Source organism: Kryptolebias marmoratus, linkage group LG24, assembly GCF_001649575.2.
Source record: "Kryptolebias marmoratus isolate JLee-2015 linkage group LG24, ASM164957v2, whole genome shotgun sequence".
Taxonomy (NCBI): Eukaryota; Metazoa; Chordata; class Actinopteri; order Cyprinodontiformes; family Rivulidae; genus Kryptolebias; species Kryptolebias marmoratus.
Window position 1 is genome coordinate 12,082,475 of NC_051453.1, and position 23,405 is coordinate 12,105,879.

Genomic DNA, 23,405 nt, shown 5'->3' on the forward strand with positions numbered 1-23,405 from the left:
AATGAAGCCTTATTTGCATAAATAAACTGTAATTTTCAGACAACCTGTATTTATTTTAACGTGCTAGAGAAATGTAATGATGTTGTTCCCGAAATGACTTTTTTATTTTTTGTATTACTGATTGTCCCGCGGCAGGTCTGAACCGGGGCGCTCTGGACCTTTAATTCCGCTGATTCCCACATGAGATTCTCGCCTAACGCTCCGGTCAGCTGACTGCAGACGCCATTTTGTCAGCCATTTCCTACACAGATCCACCGCTAGCGTCTCTCCGCGCAGCTCGGGACGCCCCGTCTGGCCTCGCAGCAGCTTCATCTGGCCGGGCTCGGATAGAGAACCTGCAGCCGACACCCCCCTCCCCCGGACACACGGCACCCGGGTGGATGAGAGACTAGTCGAACGGGACCTCCATCTCTCTGCCTTCAAGGCGACCACCACCTCCACCCACCCGGGCCCCGCGGGACGACTCAGACATGGCTTTGAAGATTGTCAAAGGGAGCATCGATCGGATGTTCGACAAGAACCTCCAGGATTTAGTACGTGGCATTAGGAATCACAAGGAAGATGAGGTAACGCGAGCACACGCTGTCACCTGGAGCTAATTAAAACCTCGCCTTTATTTGTGTTTTCTTTTCTTTTCTTGTGTGTAAACTCGTCCGCCGTCACCGTTATACCAGCTAACCAGCAGCTAACCCCGGCTGACTTAACGTTAGCCCGGGTGCTTTAGCCGCCAAGCTAGCTGCAAACTGCGGTCAAATTCACGAGTTTGTGCCGCTGGTTGACTTCCGCTGAATGACGAATGACTGAAGACGAGCTGCTTCTGAGTTTTAGGAACGATGTCAAGGAGGAGACTTGCTGACAGCCCGATAAAAGTCAGTCAGAGGAAGAATGAATCACAATTTAGCAGGAACTTAACAACTCAGCGTTACTGAAACCAAACCAGAGCACAGGCCCGAGGAAACAAGGGGCTCCCTCTGATCTAATACAATATTAATGTTTTTTTAAGCCTATGATTAAAAAAACAGGAAAGAGTGGTAAAATGCAACATATAGAGATGTTGACAACTCCATCAGTGGCATGGGAGGACATGAAAAAGCACAAATCCACCTGCAAGGAACAGAAAATACCTGTAAGGGAAACAGTGGCCACAAGATTGCAAAGTGAACAATAACAAGGCAGTACAGCTGGTTACCTGCAGGGCCTGCTTTTTATTATTTAAAGCCACTTTTCTGTTCTCCAACAAGCGCTGGGTTTATTGCATCCTTCTGGGCTCTGGTTAAATTTAGGACAGATGAACACTGACATGACCAAAGTGTGACAGAAGCCACATTTAAACTTGATGCGCATCAAACTCCTCTGGTTTTAAGCGCAGCGTGTGGAGAGTTGAGCAGCAGTTCATCCAGGTGAGTGTGCTACAGGTAGCAACGTGACAAAAAAAAGTGAATAAAGTTTGAGCAAACAGGATGAATTCGGCACCACTGGACAGAGCTTGAAAGCACCTTTTTTAATCTGACACCAAGATCACCCCAATAGGACTAAAACTACAGGACTTGAACGTTGCAGCGAATGTTGAAAACATCACAAAGAACAACTCACTGAGTGAATAAACAAACTTTTTACTTCCCTTACACAAAACGGGCAGTGGTTTTTGGTGGAATTTATCGCAGGTGGGTTCTCACGTAGCCACCATTTGTAATATTAAAGGAGGCCGTCATTTTGCATCTTTAAATATTTCACTCATGAGGTAAATAAAAATGTTTCATCAGGGTAGAGGGGTGAGGGTGAGAGGTCCCTGAATTGCACCGCTGTGCGCACCTAAACGGCTGTAGGTCAGGTGTAAAATATCGATGGCATTTGTCTACTTCAGTAACAGCTTTAGGATTCTTTCTCTGCAAAACATTTTTGTCAACCCTACTAGTTGTGATATGAGCATGTAGGCAGGGGTAAAAACCATTAGATCAAGCCAATATGCTGTTCCTGAAAGAATTTGTTTTGGAAATGAAAAGCACTAAGATCAGCCGTGTTCATGGAGACGATCTGCTCTTGATGGCTTGTGCACGTTGCTGTCTGTGATCTGTGTCGGTGGTAACCTAACCAGGGTCCCCCAGATAAGGTGCTGGTTGCCCGGTCAACAGTGGACCGTCTGCTGAATTATTAACACTCAGTGTGTCCATTCAAGAGTATACATTGCCCTGTCTTTTTTTTTTTTTTGTGGTCAGCCCACATTTTTGAAATGCTTTCTGTGTTTTTCACATGTGAGCTGAATATTTGCACAGTTCACCCATCCACTTTGGAACAGAGGGCGTATTCAGGAAAAAGTGCGAGGACGGCCGCTCCTTGGAAGAGTCTGAGTTGCTGGTCGGCATCTTCTGTTTAAAGAGAAGGATGCGGCGCTAGTTGGCGTCAAATGACAGTTTGGAAAACCCTGGCGCTCTCTCTCTCTCTCTCTTTAAATTAGCTCCAGCTCGGTCTGGGTTGCTTGTCCACGTTGGCCACCCCTCAACTATTTCAGGTATTTTGAGACGTGCTGAACTGATAATTGAAAAAGAGCGCCGGGAACAAGTACGAGTGTGTTTGTCTCCTGATTTCTATGACGGCAGTTTTGCTGCCGAGCTCAGTGCCCCCCCCTCACTCCACCTCCTCCTGTCACTGTGCTGTCTCATGACTCCACACACATGACCAGCGCACTCTCGCACCCTACTCAGCTATATGTGTTTGTTTTGTTAGGATTGCTCCACTAGGCAATGGTTGACTGATTTCTTGTGTGAAAAGTCCAACTCCGCTCACTCCCCCGCTGCTGAAATAAAAGAATCAAACTGGCTGACTGCTCTCAATTTCTCCAGATATATATTGGGTGATTAGTTTGAGTCCGCTCTTAAGTCCCTCAAAACTACAATGCACCTTTTTATAGTTGGACTGATGCTAACATTGGTAGCATCGTAGACGAATAATAACTGATCGAATGAGGGAGAAAAAAGATGCTTGGTCTGATCATATTTGCTCAGTTAGCCCTGTCAGGGTTGTCTGGCTTTGTTTATTTATTTTTTTATCTTTTTGGGTGCTCAGTAGAAATGTAGCGCTCCGGATATTACTCCGCCCTAATCTGATTTGGTGTCTGCTTTGTCCTCTCCTTTTGTAACGTCCTCAGGCCAAGTACATCTCCACGTGCATCGATGAGATCAAACAGGAGCTCAAGCAGGACAACATCGCTGTCAAAGCCAATGCTGTGTGCAAGCTCACCTACGTAAGACCCCCCCCCCACACACACACACACAGACATCCCACCTTCCACACACACCGTGTCAGTCACACCTGCTCTGTTAGGTTTGCACTCGTGCACATACAGATCAGACTGTGATGCTTGTCGGTTTAATCCCACCCTGTCTGTCTTCAGACAGGAGACTGGTCCTGCTTTGAAGCATTTATTGAAAACGATACCCGTGTTGTTTCATATTAAACACTTGTTTGTATTTAAGATGCATACAAAATAAGATGGGAAGCTTTCAGTTTGTGTTAACCAGATGACAATATATAAAATGAGCCTGCATAACAGGACTATATAAGTATATTTTTTGATCCTGAAGCTTAAAATATGTCACCTTTTATAAGATAATCACCAATTTATACCTGCCAGATTAATATATCTTTTAATAATAATGCTGTTAAAACACAGACAAGTCATTGGCCATAATAAAGCAGGTGATGAGTTACAGGAATTTATTTTACTGAAATGACCCGTCCTTATATTACAGTCACTCATACTGGATAAAATTGGCTGTAATTGTTGTTTAAACAGCACAGAATTCAAATGTAACTAGCTGAACAAAATAAAGTGGAGTCTTATTGTTTCGGTCAAAACTTTTATCAGGTTGAATTCTGTGAAACTAACCTGTTAGTTGGGTGTGTTTTGTAAAACAGTTATAAAGCTGTATGTTCATGTTTTGTTTATGATGATTAAACAGAACCAAATCTATACCCACCAGCAGTTCTTGACTAAATGTAATCAGTCTTCCTGGTTTTAGCCAACATACACATTTAGGGTTGGTTATCTCACCTCAGACGGCGTCTGCGCTCACTTTCAAAGCTTTTAGCTCCAATCAGTCAGCTCCCGTAGAGTTTAAACCGCCTCGCATCTCTGCTTTTATTTAGTTTGTCTCTTTTGTGTTACAGCTTCAGATGCTGGGCTATGATGTCAGCTGGGCCGCTTTCAACATCGTTGAAGTCATGAGTTCTTCAAAGTTCACATACAAGGTACTGAAAGAAACTTTACTTTGTGTAAAGCGAATTATACAGTTACGGTAAACCTGTGTGGCGCTGCTGCAGACTGATGAAATGACACGCTGTTTTTTTCCCCCCTGCAGAGGATTGGTTACTTAGCAGCCTCACAGTGCTTTCACGAGAGCACAGATGTCATCATGCTGACAACCAATCAGATTCGAAAGGTCAGTGATGCTCTTGTTTTTTGTATCCTGTAAAAATCTCTGGACTCTTTTATTTCCTGTCCAGCCTTTTCTGTCTTATGTTTCTCTTATATTATTTCTCCTTTTTTTTTTTTTTTTTTTTTCTTCCAGGATCTCAGTAGCCCTAACCAGTATGACACAGGAGTTGCCCTCACTGGCCTCTCTTGTTTTGTGACCCCTGACCTGGCTCGGGACCTTGCTAATGACATCATGACATTGGTGAGTCACGCAGAAAATGTCAAGTTTGCCCCCAAAGCTTTCCCTCTAGAGCTGTATTTTCTCTCCGGATATCTTTTTTTTTTTTTTCCTCTCAAAGTCTTCTATTTCTATTTATTTTTTTACCACTTTTAATACAACTGTCTCCTCTGTTTGTTTGTTTTTTACCTTAGATGTCCCACACTAAACCTTACATCAGGAAGAAAGCTGTGCTGATCATGTATAAGGTGTTTTTGAAGTACCCAGAGTCCCTCCGCCCTGCGTTCCCAAGGCTTAAAGAGAAACTGGAGGACCCAGACCCAGGTATTGGAAAACACACTGTACCGACTTTGTTACACAGGAAAGCTTTGTTCCTCGGTGTATCCTGTCATCTGAATCTCATAAATGATTCATTGAGAAATAATATGAAATAAGATGTTTTTGATGCTGCCAAGGCTGATAGATGTTATTTTCTCATATGAAAAGCATCCCCTAAATGTCAAATGACCTTTTGAATTGCTTTATTTTCATCTGTCCAGATGAGTATTTCCTTTCAGCCAGTAACCAGGAGATGTAAAACATGCCTAGCATCACTTGTCAGATCTATAATTCAATCACTGACAGTGTGGTGTTTGCACAATCTGGATTCGAAAACAGCCAGGGGGATGCTGCATGCACTGAGGCTGTCAGGGCAGCTCGGTTTTCTCGAACAGAATCTGTAGAAATTGTGCAGGAGATGTAAGATTTTGAACTTTTAAATCCTATCGATGTACTGAAATGCAGTCTGGTGAGATAACGTTGGTCTTGCAAAAGAAAACTCCGTGAATATACATCAGGTGTGATGCAACCTAAAGAAAAATCTTCTTCCCCCTACTTTTCTGAATTTTTAAAAGGTTTTAACCAGTTTTGACAACTTTAAGAAACTGCTTGACATAACAAATGCTTACGTTATGTTCAGGTGGTTTGTTTATTATTCTTATTTTTATTCCATTTAGGTGTCCAGTCAGCAGCTGTAAATGTTATCTGTGAGCTGGCCAGGAGAAATCCCAAGAACTACCTGTCTCTGGCTCCACTTTTCTTCAAACTCATGACCTCTTCTACGAATAACTGGGTCCTCATTAAGATCATCAAACTGGTAAGACGGCAGGACGCGGCGAACTGCCGCTCCAAACTAACAAAATAGTTTTACAAACATAGGCAGAAATAATTGTTTTTAAACAGATAATATTCACAATGTAACGCAGAGTGATGCAGATCTCGGTGCTCTTTTTACAGTTTGGTGCGCTCACACCTCTGGAGCCAAGGTTGGGGAAGAAGCTAATTGAACCTCTGACAAATCTAATCCACAGGTGAGCTGAAAGTTCGTTTTACAGCCATTAAAGTTGTTCTACAGAGAGTCACACGTGACGAAATGATGAATAACAATCTCTCCGTTCTCTGTTTTGTACCCCGTCTTCCCCTCTCGCAGCACTTCTGCCATGTCTCTGCTGTATGAATGTGTCAACACTGTAATTGCAGGTCAGTGAAAATCTGGGACATGCAGTCGACTCAGTGTTGCTGTCTTTGTAGATTTAGTTTGTTATAGAGTTTTGCATTTATGTAATTATAAGGCATATGAGCATTAGCGAAAACGTGTACACTTAATTTATTCTTCAGCATAGTTTTGTTTGCATTTGCAAAACAAACATTAGTTATACAGTCAGTATTTAAGATTAGTCCACCTGTTTAGGATTCAATGTTTGACTTCTGTAGACTTTTGAAACTGTTTTAAGTTTGATTAAAATATTTGATGGTAATGTCTAACTGCCTTCTTGTTCTTCATTGCAGTGTTGATTTCTTTGTCCTCTGGGATGCCTAACCACAGTGCTAGTATCCAGGTAAGGCTTCAAGGTCCTGAGCTCTCAATTTAGCATGTCCAGATCCTCATTTTAGACCCTTTCCACTCCAGCTGAATCACGATGCATGCTCTCTGTCTGTCTGTCTAATCATCATTTTAAATAGAACAACAAGGTTTGTGAGACACGCAGGGAAGGTGATTTTGTTTGTCCTAAATCAATGCAGGAAAAAAAGGTCTACTTTGAACTAGTGATGCTGTTTTCACATAAAACACAACATTCACTGTATTTGCTGTGGGGGGTGCAAAGCTGGGAGAAGAACAAATTACATCTTAAGTTTGGTACCAGTTGCTGGCTGTCTAAAAGAAATGCCTAGAAAACAGTAAGTTTTTTGCAGATTTTGGTAGAGGATTTATCTGTCAGACTGTCAGACGAAAGCTTGGGCATTACTTTTACGGATCAGGAGGAACAGACGAGCAGCAGCTAAGAGGATCTGGGTTCATAATATCCTTGGAGTTTGGTGACTTTAGAGTCGTTCAGAAGCTGTGCCTTTATCACAGCCTCCAGGTTTGTTTCAGACGGAGTAAGGGACGTGTCGGGGGAGTCATACTGTAACTCATAGAAACAACTGACCTCGGGTATTTGATCCCTTCAGTGTAATCGGCTAACTTCACTTGGTGAACAAACACACAAACTCCATGGCGCGTACCTCTGATTGGACCCTTTAAGACAGTGGTGTCCAATCCTGGTCTTGGAGGGCCATTGTCCTGCAGGTTTTAGATGTTTCTCTGCTGTGACACACCTGGTTTGAATGACTTAGTGATTAACAGGCTGCGGAAGAACTTGAAGACCTGCTGAAGGGCAGGGAAACAACTAAAACATGCAGGATGGTGGCCCTCCAGGACCAGGACTGGACGCCACAGCTTTAAGACGTCTTCACTGAGTTTTAAGCTCAAACCAAACTTGTTTAAACTTCAGCACAGATCTGTAGGGTTCAGAATCAGAACACATTGGACACTGCATCCTTTATAAAACCTGCTAAAAACCTAATTTTTCTCTTTTTGTTCTTACATTATGCTCCTATAAAAACAACTCAAACTGGTGTGGAAATCACGTTAATGGCTCTTCCCCTTTTCCCCTGTTTTGTCTTCTGCCATCTTCTCTCCCTCAGCTCTGTGTGCAGAAACTGCGAATCCTGATAGAAGACTCGGACCAGAACTGTGAGCCCTCTGTCAATGCCTGCAGTGTGTCATTTTCTCATTGTCTGTGTGTTTCTGACTGTGGAACAGTCCATCCTTGTAGACGACAACTCCGTAGACCCCTCCCCGATTCTGGATAGCTCGAACATTAGCGCTCTTTTCTCCTCAATTAGGGAGGCCTGCTTGGAATTCTGTCATTCCTAAGGAACATCAACCTCTTTCCTCCCAGAAAACCTGCTGAGTATGACAGTGAAAGTGGGCAACTTTCAGTGTTTTCTCACAGATCATTTCTTCAATCAGACGGCATTACAAACCAACCAGTATTCGAGTTATCTGGACTACCATTTGTAGATAGCTCTGTGTGTGTGTGTGTGTGTAGCGTAGGCTGTAGACTTCTGGTATCAGTAGAATCTCTGTAGCTTTGCAGATTTATTATTTTACTGCACCTCTTATTGGCTTTTTTTCCTTTCAACTAGCAAAAAAATACCATTTAAACTTTTGGTTGAAAATGAAGTTCTGGTTATTTTGATCAACAAAGAAGGCTGATCCAGAACCTAAAATATTGGTTCTCAGAATTGGATGATATAACCAGGAGTTGGGAGTATGTGTGTGAGGTTTGTTGAAATAAACGGCCTGTGTATCTGGAAAGCAAAAGCAGCATTAATTGGTTCTCTTCAGGCAAACTGGTTCTTCTATTTGCAGATTTTTTTAGAGGGTTTATTTCTATTTTCAGAAGCTGAGCTACGCAGTCATGGCTTACTGTAGTGGGTCAAGCCAGCTGTGTCCTGTGTCGACTCAAGTTACTCCTTTCACATCGTGAGGCCTGCCTCTGAGGTGGCTTTATATTTAACTTTCTTCAGTGATGTGGAAATTCTGCATCAAAACCAGTGAGCAAAGCAGATCTGTGCTTGTCAAAAAGCAGCTTAAATCTTTAGCCACACACGACTTACAACACCTCTCAAATGTGAATATAATTATCTGGTCAGGGCTGCACATGAGCAGCAACAAAGCGAACAAACTATATCGTTTAATTTTGTCTTCTTGTGTCCTTTATTGTGCACTTTTAAACAAAATGCACAGAAATTTTCAACATATCACAGACCAGAACAAATATATTTGGAGGTAAAATCCATCGTTTTGCAGTAAAGTCACCTCCTTGGTTATATTTCATGAGGTATTCTCTCCGGTGATGATTGTTACCTTACCCCAAGGTCGGCACGGCACACGTTTATTGATTCAGGAACCCGAGAGGCACTGGGCTCTGCCACATAAGACAACGGACAGAGTGCCGCGCTTCAACCGGTTTCAAAAAAATTAAAATCATTTTGGTTTGAGATTATGATCTGCCAGGAACACAACAAATAGATGAAACCAAACAAAACTCCACTGTCTTGTGTGTATGTTTGTCCTTTCCATCGTTCTGTGTTTCTTTTTTGTTTCCTTTTTCCTCTCTTCATGTAGTTTTATTTAGTAGATTTTTGTTTTTCTCTATGCTAAAAGTTTTAGAATCAATACTATTAAAAGAACAGAGTTGCAAGTTGTAGTAAAAACAAATAAAATGTCTTTAGTGAAGCTTTTATTTCTAGTTTTTATTTCCAGTTTAGTAACTTTGAATTATAATGAATCAAGAAAAGTGAGATTGTTTTACAGAAAGGATCAGTTTTGGTGATGTAGTTTATAAAATGAGGCAATAGAACAGTTCTGTTTATTTAAACAAACTTAAGAGTGAGCAATAGAAACGACTTGCTCAGTTTACTGAGGCTTTGTTTTGTTTTTTCTCGCAGTGAAGTACTTGGGCTTGCTCGCCATGTCCAAGATTTTGAAGACCCATCCGAAGTCGGTGCAGTCTCATAAGGACCTCATCCTCCAGTGTCTGGATGACAAAGATGAATCTATTCGTCTCAGAGCCTTGGACCTGCTCTATGGGATGGTATGATGCCAAAACCCTACTGCTTTAACGTTACCACGAGCTGTTTAAGGCATTTAACTCGGCAAATTATGACCTTTTTTATGTGTGTAGTGCAGAAATGAACTGACATCGTGTATGAGACGACTTTATTTGTTCAGTGCAGTTTGCAGGGCATAAATGTTCAGACTTCGCTGTGAAAATCCTGCCAGATTTTAGCTGTGTGATAGTTTTATCAACAGTCACCTTTTAGATGTCTTTATATACTGAGGGAACGTCCTACATTTTAGTACGAACCTTTGAAATCATAAATTATTTCAACAATCATTTAAAATGTTTCTCCTTTCTGAACACTCCACTCACAAAAACCTGCTTTCTATCCAGTGTTTTTCTGAGAACTACGAAAGAGTAGCACATTTATTGAAACATTTTACAAGACCAGTTTTCTGTGCTTGAAAATAAACAAAGTAAATATTGGGCTCCTTGATCTTTGATACCTTCAGGCTTTTGTTTGTATTGCTGCAGTTGGTTCTGAAATGTGGTCTTTGACAAGTACTTTGTGCTGATTGAGAGAATAGCCTGAAAGTGTTTGTGGGAGGAATAGCCTCCTCTGACAATCCTAAGCTTCTTGTGTTTGTTTTCCTGGAAATAAGTTACCGAATCAGCTTGTGTGTGTGAGCCAGCTCCTCATTCAGGTTGTGGTTTGTTCTTGTATATGCAGGTCCAAGACTTGTAATTTTCAGTTGGATAAAAAGAAAATTTCCTCTGCAGTGGACTTGGTTTCGCTTCCTGTCAGACATGTTTTCAGCTCCTGTAAATCCGGTTTCTGTACAAAGTGAAAGTATCTGATAGATTGACTGTTTAAACAAACAGCAGGCTGATGCATTTTGGATTTTTTTTCCCTCTCCTTTTATTTAATACACCTCCATAAAGCACAAACATTTGCCAAAATGTTCCTCTGTGTGTAACAACAACGGTGCAGATCAGATCCCTGATGGGTGTGTATTTGTGTGTACAAACACACACCCATCAGGGAGGGCAGGGCCCCTGGTTAGGCACCACCGTTCTAAAATAAAATGCTTGTTTGCCCTCTTATGTTTTAAACTGTAACATATTTTTCTAATTTGATAGCATGAAAAAGTATCAGGTAACCTTTTAAATTTCTTCTTCTTCCAGGTGTCGAAGAAGAACCTGATGGAGATTGTAAAGAAGCTGATGCTACATGTAGACAAAGCCGAAGGAACCACCTACAGAGATGAGCTGCTCACCAAGATCATTGACATTTGCAGCCAAAGCAACTATCAGTACATCACAAACTTTGAGTGGTCAGTTTTTGCTCCTTTGCATCTTCAGTTTCATTTGGACTTTTGTTGGCATTGCTGTTTTTCAACCTCCTCCTCATATCTGCCTGACAGGTACATCAGTATCCTGGTGGAGCTGACCCGATTAGAGGGCACACGTCACGGCCACCTCATCGCCTCTCAGATGTTGGATGTCGCCATTCGGGTCAAAGCCATCCGGGCGTTTGCCGTCGCCCAGATGGCGACCCTGCTGGACAACGCCCACCTGCTGACTGGCAACACGCAGCGAAATGGCATCTGTGAAGTGTTGTACGCTGCGGCCTGGATCTGCGGCGAGTTCTCAGAGTAAGTTGATGTTTAAAAATGGAGCCCGACGAGCAGCGAAGAGTTCTGGTTGGGATTCCAGTTTTAGTAAAAACACAAGTTTTGGCCCACAAATCTTGAATTTAATATTTAATTTAATCAATTTTTTACATCCATTTTATTATTTTTGTCTCTTCTCTACGTAGTGAAGGAAAGTTCTGCAGACAGTTTGCTTTTTTAAATTTATTTTACCTTGCTTGAGATAAAAAGGTGACGTGTAACGGTATGCATTTTCTCGTATTTTCTTAGACACCTGGAGAACCCTATGCAGACATTAGAGGCCATGTTGAGGCCAAAGGTGGCCACCCTGCCAGGCCACATCCAGGCTGTGTATGTGCAAAACTCAGCCAAGCTGTTTGCCACCGTGCTGAAGAGTCAGGAAGGGGACACGGACAGCACAACTACACAGGAAGCCAGTCAGCTGATGATAGACAGGCTACCGCTGTTTGTCCAGAGCGCCAACCTGGAGGTTCAGGAGAGGGTAAGAACAAGGAGCGACTGGTTGCGAATAGTTATTGACCTTTTAACACAATCAGGATCTCAAAGCTACCCACTACATAAAATATGACCAAAGGCGCAGTGATCTAGATCTGCTTACCTCGTTTCTCAGGCGTCCTGCATCCTGCAGTTGGTCAAGTACATCCAGAAGCTTCAGCAGAAGGATGTCGAAGTGGCAGAAGAAGTCTGTGCGCTGTTCGCTGGAGAACTCAACCCTGTGGCCCCTAAAGCACAGAAGAAAGTCCCTGTTCCTGAAGGGTGAGTTTACTCTGTAGAAGACTCCAAACAAAATATATTTTGGGTTGTTTCTAATTAATAATAGAAGGCATCTGTTTTTTTTTGTTTTATCTGCAAAGATAAACAAATCTTCTGCACATTGCTTTGACTAATTTGTCGTAAACATGTTTGTTTGTAAAGCCTGGACCTGGATGCTTGGATCAACGAGCCTCCGTCTGAAAGTGAGTCAGAGGATGAGCAGCCGAAGGCAATTTTCACAAAGGAGGAGCCGAAACACTCCCGTCCCCGCCACACAGAGGTGGACGAGAAAGAGCTGGCCAGGGTACGTACGGATCAACTCAGCTGAGCCTTGGACCGGGACTTATTTGTGTATTCTGTTACACAAGTCATGACCCTTTTTCACCTAAATGGTAGCATGTTATTTTGTCAATACCAGTGGTTAAAGATTTGGCATTAAACAGAAAGATTTTATAAGTATTTGTTCGTTAATGTTGTCAAACCTTTGGGGTCATTGTTCCAACAAATAGGATTGCTCCTCTCCTAGTTTGTATAATTATTTCAGCTTCTCATGTGGATCAAAACTTAAACTTATGCTTCAAGTTATCGAATAATTCATGCTGTCGTTTTGATTTGCTCACTCCTAGAGGAGAGAAGCCAGAAAGCAGGAGCAAGCTAACAACCCGTTTTACATCAAGGCCTCCCCATCCTCTCAAAAGGTAAGTTTATTAATATTATTATTAGTAGTAGTAGTAGTACTTTTAATTTCCTGTTGTTGGTGTCTTTTTATGTGTTAAATTCACCACTTCTTCTGTGTAGGTGTATCAGGATACTTCTGGAGTGGAGCACATCCCAGTTGTGCAGATTGACCTCAGTGTGCCTCTCAAAGTCCCAGGTGGCAGACACTTTTCTTAAATTAACAGACAAAACACTTATTTCACTTTCATGAGTCTGAGGAACCTAAACTAAAGTCTAAGTTGTTTAATTTAAGAATCACAATATTCTACCATTCTTCTTCTATACACTTCTTATGATTTGGGTTTATCAGCTTTAATCTGTGCCTTGTCGCTCAGGTCTGCCTATGTCCGACCAGTACGTAAAGCTGGAGGAGGAGCGCCGCCAGAAAGTGAGAGCAGAGAAGAAGAAGAAGGAGAAGAAGAAGAGGAAAGAAAAGCGCAGCGGGCGAGGGAGGAAACACGACTCCGGTCCGGAGAGCGAAGAGGACATCGCGCCTGCGCACATGGTGGACATTGTAACAGAGGAGATGCCGGAGGTGTGCTCGCTGTGGCTTTAACAGGAAATGAACGGATAATGTTCAGACAAGTGCTAGTTCAACAGAAACAGAGTTACCTGATTATGAGACATGAAAGGGTTTTAGTTGGGTTTTATTTCAGTCCACGTTGGATCTATCAGTTGTAGTCCTGAAAGTCAGGATCGGAGTGAATTTCCTGTTGCTGTAAGAAATAATATAACAAGTTATTAACTCTGCATTATTGATTGTGATCTCTCCTTGTATCAGAATGCCTTACCCAGTGATGATGATGAAAGAGACCCCAGTGACCCGCACAAAGCTCTGGACATCGACCTGGACAAGTGAGTCAATGCTGTATTGATCTCAGGTCTGCGTACGGTCGGCTCATCAGTTTTTGTTAAGGTTCTTCAGAGATCTACAAAATCCAATCAACCCTGCGTTATTTATTTAGCTGGGGTTTTTTATAGGCTAAAAGTTGCAGCTGAGTGTTTTTATTTTTAGTGATGACTTGCTCAAAGAATTTCCGTATTTTCTACGGAGTACGGAGCCAATCTAAAGTTTTCACCTGGTTTAGGTTTTCCACATTTTTTTGCTTAAGATTTATTTTTTTTCCTTATTTAACACAACTTCTGTAGTGTTCTGGGAGAGTTTCAGTTTAATACCTTTTGCTCTTAACGCCTTCAGATCATCCTTCAGCAGACTTAAATATGGCTGCCCAGCCAAAGTGAGCAATTTGTGAGGAAGTTAGCAGCAGGCAGGTCCTGATTTGACTCCCAGCTGGGGCCTTTCTGCATGGAGTTTGCATGCTCTCCCCATCCCTCGGTCCAAAAACATGCATGTTAGATAAATGGTGACTTTAAATTGACCCTAGGTGTGAGTGTGAACGTGCATGGTGGGTTTTATGGTCCTGTGATGGACCGGCAATCTGCCCAGGGCAAACCCCACCTGTCGCTCAGTGACCGCTGTAGGTGAGCTCCGAGACAAAAAGTTTAAAATGCTCCTGACCTGTATGAGCATTCATAAAAAAAAATTTAAAAATTTTTTGGGTTGTTACTTAATAGACATGCTTTAGAAACCTGTTGTGGTATTCTGTTGTCAGTTGTGTCTAAAATGAGTTTAAAATATGACAAATAGTGGAAAAGCTGAAATGATCTGGTAACTTTCTGTTTACGCTGTCCATCTTTCTGGCCACAGCACTGAAGTCAATACGACCGTAAACCTTTCTCACACTCCTCATGGCTTTCTGCTTCTTCTTTTCTATGCATACACACAACCATCACTGCCTCTCTGTGAGAGCAGTTTGGTGGAATCGGCTGGGCGCAGGTGAGTAGTATCCCAGCCCCCGGACCTGAGCTCCCACTGCCTCCGACTGCTTTCCTGCCTCTTCTTTCTCTCTCTGCAAATAGACGCCTTTATCCTTACAATATAGATGCCTTCTCACATTTGGAGCTTGCAGTTTGCTTCCCTTCTGCTCTTCTTTCCTTGTATTTTTTAATATTTTAGAGTTTGCTTGTAGCTTTGGACATTTTATCTGTCAGCATTCCTTCTCTCTTATCCAGATCGTTATCCTTCTCACTGTTTTCTTTTTTTCTTTTCACTCAGCCTGACAATATCAGCATCTGTAAATAACAAACTACTCTGATTAATCTGCTCTTTGAAAGTGTACAATTTTTGTGACAAGATAACAAATAACAACAGACTGATGCTGATGTTCTCAGGATTTAATCTTTTGCCACTTGTCCTCCTGAAATGGGGTCCTAAAAGCATTTTGCCGTTTCGTGTTTCTTTAGGTTAATAATTTGGATCAAAATACGTCGTCACAGTGGTTTTGCCCTCAGTTCATGTCTACCTCAGCTGTCTGACTGCTCTTAAACCCAAACTAATTAGACAACTGATTTTATTTGGTGTATGTTGGTCACTTTAAAAAAAAAAAATTAAATCTGTAATGTGTCATAGCTGTACATATCTAATCAATGTAAACACAGGCGTGTAGTAATGGTAGTACATACTGTGACCAAGCACTGTAATCCACAGTTTAATGTTTTTAAGTGAGAATACTCTCCTAGATATTAGTTTAAGTCTACAAGTCATTCTGAGGGTTGCTGAATATCCGTTTATTTAAGTCGGGGGTCTCCAACTCTGGTCCATGAGGGCCACTATCCTGCATGTTTTACTTGTTTCCCTGCTCCAACACACCTGATTCAGTGGTTAAATCACCTCTTCATGTTCTGCAGAAGCCTGTTGATCATCATTGATTCAAATCAGGTGTGTTGGAGCAGAGAAACAAGTAAAACATGCAGGATAGTGGCCCTCCAGGACCAGGATTGGAGACTACTGATTTAAGTTGAGCAATTACTGTTTTATTTTGTTACAGGAAAAATACACAAAGACCAAAAATTCTTCAAAAAGGGTGTTTTGAATCTGACATTGACTACCCTGACTTCTACAGATTTGCTTCAGCCATAGAAAAACTCACAATTAGTCAACTTCTGTTTTTAATTAATTGCTTTTTGGAAATTACCCTGTTGGTGTTAAAATAAACTGCGTTATCGTTGGTATTTCTTTTGTGTATATATATATATATATATATATATATATATATATATATATATATAGATTTAACTAAAGAAATGGGAACACTGTTTCTTTGTGACGTGCTGCTTTTAACCTAAAGTTTGCATTTGAAATGGGTTCTTTGCCAAGTTGTTTGGGGTTTATTTTTGTGTGTGTTGAGTTTGTGAGCCCTTTTATTCACAAGTGATTTATAGGCTATAGTTAATACATAGTTCTCATGTGACGTCACACTCCTGGACAAAGTATTAAATTTGCATTCAGTCCTGACTCAGAGCAGTGTCTTTATGGAAGTTTGCCAGCAGGGGGACACGTTGCACCTTCCTGCCTGTGAGAACTCTGCTTTGTCAGAGCATTGAAAGCTCCTGTGTTCGGAGTGCAGCAGTGTTTGGGCTGGTCCCTGGCTGTCTGAGATGGTGTAAAGATTGAAGCTCTGTGGGACAAATGGCAAAACGATGCTTGGAGTGAAACCTAACATTATTAAAGTCTAGAAAATGTGCTTGAGTATGACAGTCGTCTGCAGCCGACGTGCCTTGTCCAGCCTTTGTAACACACTGACTTTCAAAGAATGCTGGAGGTTTTGAAGCATTTCTCAGATTTTAACCCCAAATGCGTAGTTGTGTCAAGAGTCTCGTGAGTGGTTGTAACGCGCTTGCATGCATTTTTCTCTGTCCAGGCCGCTTGCAGACAACGAGAAGCTGCCGGTCAGGTCCCACCGTGCAGTCGAGGCTCAGAAAAGCCCAGTGGAAGACGGAGAGAGAGAAAACGCAGCTTCACAGGAACCCAAGAAGAAGAGCAGCAAAGACAAAAAGGAGAAGAAGAAGGATAAAGACAGGGATAGAAAGGTGAAAGTGCAGGATTATTCAACACTCACAAGTCTGAGTGTAGTTCATGAAACTGTTTGTAAGGACCAGTGAATCAGATTTCTGGATCTGTCAGCTGCTGTGATAACGTGGCGGGTTTTGGACTGACTGACACAGGGAGGATTTTTCTTTGTTTGCAGAAGAGCAAAGAAGAAAAAAAGAAGAAGAAACACAAACATGAAGAAAAAGAGGAGGACCTTCTCGGGGGTCAGATGGAAGAGCCCGTGGTCCAATCAGAAGAAACGAGTGAAGTGGCAGCTCTGCCCACTTCCAGTTCTGCTGAGGTATGCCTCTTTAACGGTTCATTTTAGTATCTAATATTTGCTTTCACCAATAATTCATATTACCTCCTAAAAAGATTAGATGCAGACATGTTTGATCCTTATCCTTGACTCAGCCCCTCCATTGCTTCTTCCAGCCTCTTTTTCAATCGGCTCTTGCGATCGAGTATCAGTTCTCTCGTAGCTGACTGCGCATTCTCTTGCCATATGCTTGATTTATTCATGAAATAGTGCAGTGTGATCTCTGTATCCGTTTTCATGAATAATGGGAAGATACAGAACCCCTCTCACCTCCTGCCACTCCTCTCCCTGCCTTCCTCTCCTAGGTTTCGGATCTGGATTTCTGGCTCTCAAACACTCCAGTGCCCTCTAACACCCAGGTTGAGTCACCACCCCCCTCCCCTCTCCTCCCCAACTCTCTCCATGTTCTGCCTTCATATACTGACCTCGCACATTCCTCTTCCATGGCCTTGTTTCATACACCTCCTCCATTTGTTGGACTTACTCTACACTCCTTCAGTAGCCTTTAGTTAAGCACCACTCTTTTGTTTCTCACCTTAGACACTTTTTTTAAATTTTATTTTATTTTATTCCACAGGTCACACAATACTATTCTCCCATTACCAAGCCTCAGTCTGTTGTCTAGCATGTGCTTGCGTGCGTATGTAAATGTGTCAGAGTGCCAGTGGTCCTCCTCGGCTTTTGTTTTGCTCTATGAGTCTCGTGGTGGTTTTGAGGTGGTGACATACAAACAAGGGTGTGGCCTCAGTTGTGTGGTTCTTTGCGTCCCCACTGCATCATCATGTGTCCTCTGCTTCCTCAGAGCTCATATAGGGTGATGATGACCATCTTTATGAAGTAATTCTTTGTTTGTATCCACACTTATGTATACAAAACAAGATGTAGACTAAAAAAAAAAAGTGTGCATCATTTATGATTATTTAGACTGGAAAACCTAAATGTAAATAAGTATAAAATATAAGAAAATTGCATTCTTTAATCATCCTCTCATCTGTCAGCAGTAAAAGATAAAGGTTATACTTTTGATTTCACCACACAATCAGGGTTTGGTCACACACCACAGACGTAACGTGCTTTTGACATCTTTAATAGCTTCACACGAGAAGATCAGTTTATTAAAATCGGGTTTATAAGACGTTTGTGTATTTATCACTCATCATCATTCAGCCCTGGAGTAAAAGCTGACCGAGAAACATGCTCCAACATGTTCACGTGGAAGACTTATTTTTGTATCGGCTCTCACAGCAGCAGAACAGATCTTAGCTGCATACTTTGGAGCAGTTAGGAGAATCCTGCAAACCAGGCCCACGAGCAGCAGCTTGTGCAGCATTTCAGAGATTTCCCCCAAAACAAAACATGCGGCTGTACGTGTGTGTTTACATCCAGACATGCGTTTCGATTTGTCCTGTTGTAGTTTTGCAGCAGTTTGGCCTTGGTTAGCGTTCTTGTATGCAACGCTTGTCTTGGTGTGTTGTCAGTGAGCTCGGTGGGATTTTATTTATTTATTTATTTATTTTTAAAACACGCTAACTTCACTTTCCTCTCCCGGCACAGAAGTTGCAAATTCAACCTCTGCTATCACTCTTGCTAATTAATTTACGTGGTGGTGTTTTTGTGTGTGTGTGTGAGCAGGAAGTAGCAACAGTAGCGGCAGCAGAAGCGGCTCCTGCTCCTGGGGCACCGTCTGTCACAGCGCCAGACTCCGAGCCGGATGAACCCAAAGACACAGAAATGGAGCCGGTGAGTCACCACTGATGATGTGATGATTTCAAAGGTTGGCCGCGGTGCTCAAGATTCTAGTTCACAATGTCCTGGCAAGATGCAGCGCACCAGCGGCTCTCGTTTTCACAAGTTTGTGTAAATGACTTGCCACGGACCTGCCGGTTTCTCTGCTCTTTTAGAGGAATATTCCCACCAGTTCTCACGCCTCTACCAATTAATTTATCCAAATTTTTTCTGGGGGTGGATGTTTCTAATCACATTTTTATGTCCCAATAATCAGAAATCCTCCAAACACAAGAAGAAGAAGCAGAAAAAGGAAAAGGAAGACAAGGAGAAGAAAAAGAAGAAGCATCATCACCATCATCGCCACAGTGACGCAGGTGGAGAGGAGTCGGTGCAGAATGGGACTGTCGAGGAGGAAGAGCCGCTCCCGGTCAGTGTTAAAACGGCTTCACAGCAATTAGAAGTGTGAACAAAAAGATGCTTTGCTCAATTTTGGGTGTGGAACTTTATTTATTATACACACTCATTTAGAGCCGATTTAATTTTGGTTCTCATGTAGGAAAAAATATATATAATATTTGAACCCTGCTACCATTCTGTGCTTCATTTTCTCAATTAAGTTTCTGACATCTGTGGTTAATCTCAATGACCGCTGCACACACACACACACACACACACACTTGTTATGCATCAGCGACATGGAACAAGCTCCTGTTGCCTGGTTATCACACTGAGTGACAGAGAATGCCTGATCTGACCTGAGCTCTTCTTTCCTTTCAGCCCATGTCCAATTACTGCCTGCTGGCTGAGAATTCCTACATTAAGATGGTGAGTGCTGGTGGGATCTTACTGCAAAACAGCCTTCTCTTCATGGAAAGGCTGGGAGGTTATTATGTCGAGGAACTGCCTACAAAATGCAACACCCAACTTTATTTATGTGTCAAGACAATTATCTCATGTCAGTATCTTTCCAACAGTTAAGTTAGGAGCTAGTTTGTATAAATTTTATTATATATTTTTTTTATTTTCAGTGTTTGTTTGCAACCCGTGACACTCTGTCCATTTTTCCCAGCGTCCCTGGACTTGAAATGCTGGGTTTTGCTTTTTATTAAACAAAATAAAGTCTGTTAGGAAATTTATACACAGTTTCTCAAAAACGAGCGCCCAGTTTAAGCTGAGAGAACAAATATTCCTGACCTTTTGTGTTCGTTTCTGGCACCGTCTGGACTCCCTAGCAACAAACTAAAATGTCTCAAAAGCCCGCATTTACTGTTTGTTTTCTTTTTTTCTCGCTCTCTTTAAAGATGAAGGAAGATGCCGACGAGGTAATGGTTAAAGTTCTGTCACTGACGGAATATTTTAAAACCCCTCTGATAGATGTGCTTTCCTTTTGTCCTGGTTTTCTTTCAGGCTGTTTTCTGAGGCAGACAACATGAGTGCTTCTGCAGCACAGCAGCGTCTCTTCTTTTTCTGAGAGTGATTCTGTCTCTGTTTTGTTTTTTGCCTCTGGGTTAAAAGTGCTTCTAAGGAATCTTGATGTGTCTTTTAACTTCTGAGTAATCCATCTGCCTCGCTGTATTTCTTCAATGCTTTAACTTTGAGGAAGTTTTTTTTTTAACAATGGAGAAGGGAGATTAGGCACCATGACTAAACGACTTGTTTTGTTTTGTGTTTTTTTTTTTTTTTCCCCAAGGTGTGTGACATCCAGGGGAACCTGCAGGACGGCAGTCAGGTGGTTGTCTCTGTTATATTTGAGAACAAGTGTGAGAGCTTCCTGAAATCCATGGAGTTCAACGTCTTGGACTCTCTGAACTCCAAGCTGCAGAGGCCAGAAGGCTCGGGTCCACACGATGGCCTCGTCGTCCCCTTTCAGCTTCCTCCTGGTCAGTGGTAATCTGCAGAACGCTGGTCTTTAATAGTTTATCACCAAAATAGTGTGAAGGTGTATTATTTGGGTTATTACTGATCTGTTGAATATAAATCTAAATTTTGAGATAGGAAATCAGGCTGGATCATCTAACTGAGCTTTTTTTTTGTTTGTTTGTTTAAAGGTGTTTCCAACGAGGCGAGGTTTGTCTTCACTGTGCAAAGTATCGTAATGCCACAGAAACTGAAGGGAACTCTGACCTTTATTGTCAAGGTTGGTATTAAAACATAAGCATTCTTATAACCCCCTTTTGTTATTTTCTGACCATTTGAACCAGACTGGGCCTTAGAGACACAAGCAAAATTTTCTCAGCAGCCATGAGGGGAAAAAAAAACTTCATTCAAAGACTGTAATTTTTTTTTTTTTTAGTAGAATCCAAAATAAATTGATCAACTTGCAAAATATGCAAGAACGAGTTCAGCTTAGTGGAGCATAGTTTGCATGTTTTGCCACAACCAGGAATTCTTACCACCTTCTGATACTGGCTGGTAATTTTCCATTCATCTGAATCTTTCTGTTTGTTTAATGGCTAATAAGTGAATAATAATTAGTTTCTGTGTGATTTAATGTGGTGATCTTGTTACAGAATGAAGACTCATCCACTCATGAGAAACTGGACTTTAAACTGCACTTTACCTGCACCTCCTACCTAATCACTACTCCTTGTTACAGGTTAGTGTTTTATTTGTCACTTCAACTTAACTCTTCTTCTTTTAGTTACTCAGACTACGTACACGCATGCACAGGCATTTTATAAAAGTGTCAGAAAAACACGTCGCAGCCACAATTCAGTCCAGATGAAAATCCACAGACGGTTGTAGCCGTCAGGATCATGTCAGATTACTGCATATAGTGATGTCAAACCAACACACAGATGGCAGCACACAATCTGATATCCCTTACCCACCCAACAAAAATCCTATTTACTCATCCACACAGAACCATCAGTCAAAGTAAGTGGGGGGAAAAAAAAAAACTTCACTCTGGCGTCTTTTTTAAAAATGCTTCTTTTCCCAGTCCAGTAACTGACTTTGCATTTGGACAGCAGGTGTAACCATATAAATATGTTATGGCGTAGACCAGTTTGCCATAAATTGCTGGAATATTTTGTAGTTTTAGTTGCGACCGTTGGGCTGAATGTCACCAGAGACGAGCTTGTTAAAGGCCTTGAATGAAAACTGGTCTTCCTCTGAACAACACGGTCATTTACGTAAACATGTCGTCGAATTTTGTGCCTTTTTGTTTCTTCAGCGATGCTTTTGCAAAGCTGCTGGAGTCGGGAGACCTGAAGAGCAGCTCCATCAGACTGGAGGGGGTTAACATGCCCTTCCACCATCTACTGGCCAGGATCTGCTTTCACCACCACTTCTCTGGTACGACTTCTCAATGTCGTTTTTTAACTTGTTCATTTAGTCCCAAAACAAACAAACAAAAAAAGCTTTTCACATACAAGAACACACCATGGTTGTTTCTGAAAGTCATAATGATGATTAACCTGCAGCACATGATTAATAGCTTAGGGATAAATAATAATATTATTAATGATGTGGTGCAACTTAAAGTTTGTTGGTGACACTTGTGGGTTTTTTGTTGCCTTTGATTAGTTGTGGAGAGGATCGACTCCTGTGCCTCAATGTACAGCAGGTCCATTCAGGGTCACCATGTCTGTCTGCTGGTCAAAACTGTAAGTCAAACTGGGTTCTGTTGCCATTTTTCTTTTCTTTTAGACAATGTGAGCAGAAAAAGGAAAGTTAAAAAAAAAAACAATTAAACTATCAGTACTGTGCAAAAAAAAAAAGTCTATACGTCACTTGCAGTTTATTTGCTTGAAACCAGATTCAGTTTGCTTTAGAAACTCTTATTGTCTCATGTCTAAACGTTTTGATTGAAGTGAATTCTAACTTTAACTTCGGGGCTTCCTCTTTTCCAGTCTGCTCAAACCGTGTCCATTGACGCAAAGTGTGACGAGCCAACGCTGCTTGGGAATGTGCTGGATGAGATCAAGCAGACCTTTTCTCAGTGCTGATTGTGTCTGACAGCCCCAGGGTGCCNCCGCCCACTCCCTCACTGAAACACAACATAATCACGTTGCGAAACACTGCGGCTGGCACCTCCCCAGCTTCGCCCTATTTATTTGTCCTCAGATTCGCAAATTTTCTCCTTCCTTTCTCCTCCTCCTCCAGCGCCACACTTTGTTTCTCCTCTGCGCTCTCAGCTCTGTCGTCACCCACTCGTACTCTGTGTCCACACACCTCGTCTTCTCTGCAGCTCACTTTTGAATTATTATTTTTTTTTACTTCCTGGTTTTCAAACGGCCTCCCTCCTTCCACCCTGACTCCACGCTGAGCCCCCCCGTTTCCAGACGCCCCTCACGTTCTCCACTCGCTCCAACGTTACCTTTCTGCACTCCGCTCCGCTGGCGATTCAGTCTGTGACAGTCCTGTCGTGTAATGTTGACAACTGGACATTTGCTGTTGATGGGTGCATTGTATTTTTACTGTTTTGAAGTTTTATGTATTTTGTCTGTAGTTTGTTTTTGTTTGAAGGTTTGATTCTTTCTTTTTTTTTTCCTTTTGAAGCCTGTCTGCGCCTTTTGTCTCGACCCCTTCTTTCTGCTCACTGAACATCAGTTCATCTCATCTGTTTGGGCCTGAAAAAGACCAAATATTGGGCAGCTGTATTGATGGAATAGAAAAAAAAACAAAAAACTTAAATACACTAAAAGGCAGAGCGTTTAACTTGTATAGAGTAACTTTTGTCCTACCTGCTTTTGTTCA

The 23,405-nt window shown here is 41.9% G+C and overlaps 1 protein-coding gene across 6 annotated transcripts; it reads left to right on the plus strand.

The window, feature by feature from the left end:
* Nucleotides 1–219: 219 nt before the first annotated feature.
* ap3d1 (adaptor related protein complex 3 subunit delta 1) lies at nucleotides 220–22,690 on the plus strand. 6 transcript variants are annotated; one of them, XM_017407306.3, is made up of 34 exons: nucleotides 220–566; nucleotides 3,146–3,241; nucleotides 4,168–4,248; nucleotides 4,359–4,439; nucleotides 4,569–4,676; nucleotides 4,847–4,976; nucleotides 5,648–5,787; nucleotides 5,928–6,001; nucleotides 6,121–6,170; nucleotides 6,480–6,529; nucleotides 7,659–7,707; nucleotides 9,471–9,616; nucleotides 10,769–10,917; nucleotides 11,008–11,238; nucleotides 11,506–11,737; nucleotides 11,867–12,012; nucleotides 12,172–12,313; nucleotides 12,636–12,707; nucleotides 12,808–12,886; nucleotides 13,062–13,261; nucleotides 13,508–13,581; nucleotides 14,540–14,563; nucleotides 16,488–16,656; nucleotides 16,815–16,958; nucleotides 18,609–18,716; nucleotides 18,979–19,131; nucleotides 19,482–19,529; nucleotides 20,006–20,026; nucleotides 20,395–20,584; nucleotides 20,753–20,841; nucleotides 21,215–21,300; nucleotides 21,880–22,001; nucleotides 22,233–22,312; nucleotides 22,559–22,690. In XM_017407306.3, exons 1-34 carry the CDS (start codon nucleotides 471–473, stop codon nucleotides 22,652–22,654), a joined length of 3,756 nt encoding a protein of 1,251 aa, XP_017262795.1. In that variant the 5' UTR covers nucleotides 220–470; the 3' UTR covers nucleotides 22,655–22,690. The 6 variants fall into 6 exon arrangements, with proteins under 6 accessions (XP_017262795.1, XP_037829978.1, XP_037829979.1 ...); XM_037974050.1 differs by having other exon boundaries at nucleotides 12,808–12,883; XM_037974051.1 differs by lacking the exon at nucleotides 20,006–20,026.
* The last annotated feature ends 715 nt before the right edge of the window (nucleotides 22,691–23,405 follow it).

Coding starts and splice junctions, on each gene's coding strand:
- ap3d1 (XM_017407306.3), top strand. CDS start 471: ATGGCTTTGAAGATTGTCAAAGGGAGCATCGATCGGATGTTCGACAAG. Junction 4,440..4,568: donor CAACCAATCAGATTCGAAAG/GTCAGTGATGCT, acceptor TTTTTCTTCCAG/GATCTCAGTAGCCCTAACCA. Junction 16,657..16,814: donor ATAAAGACAGGGATAGAAAG/GTGAAAGTGCAG, acceptor CTTTGTTTGCAG/AAGAGCAAAGAAGAAAAAAA.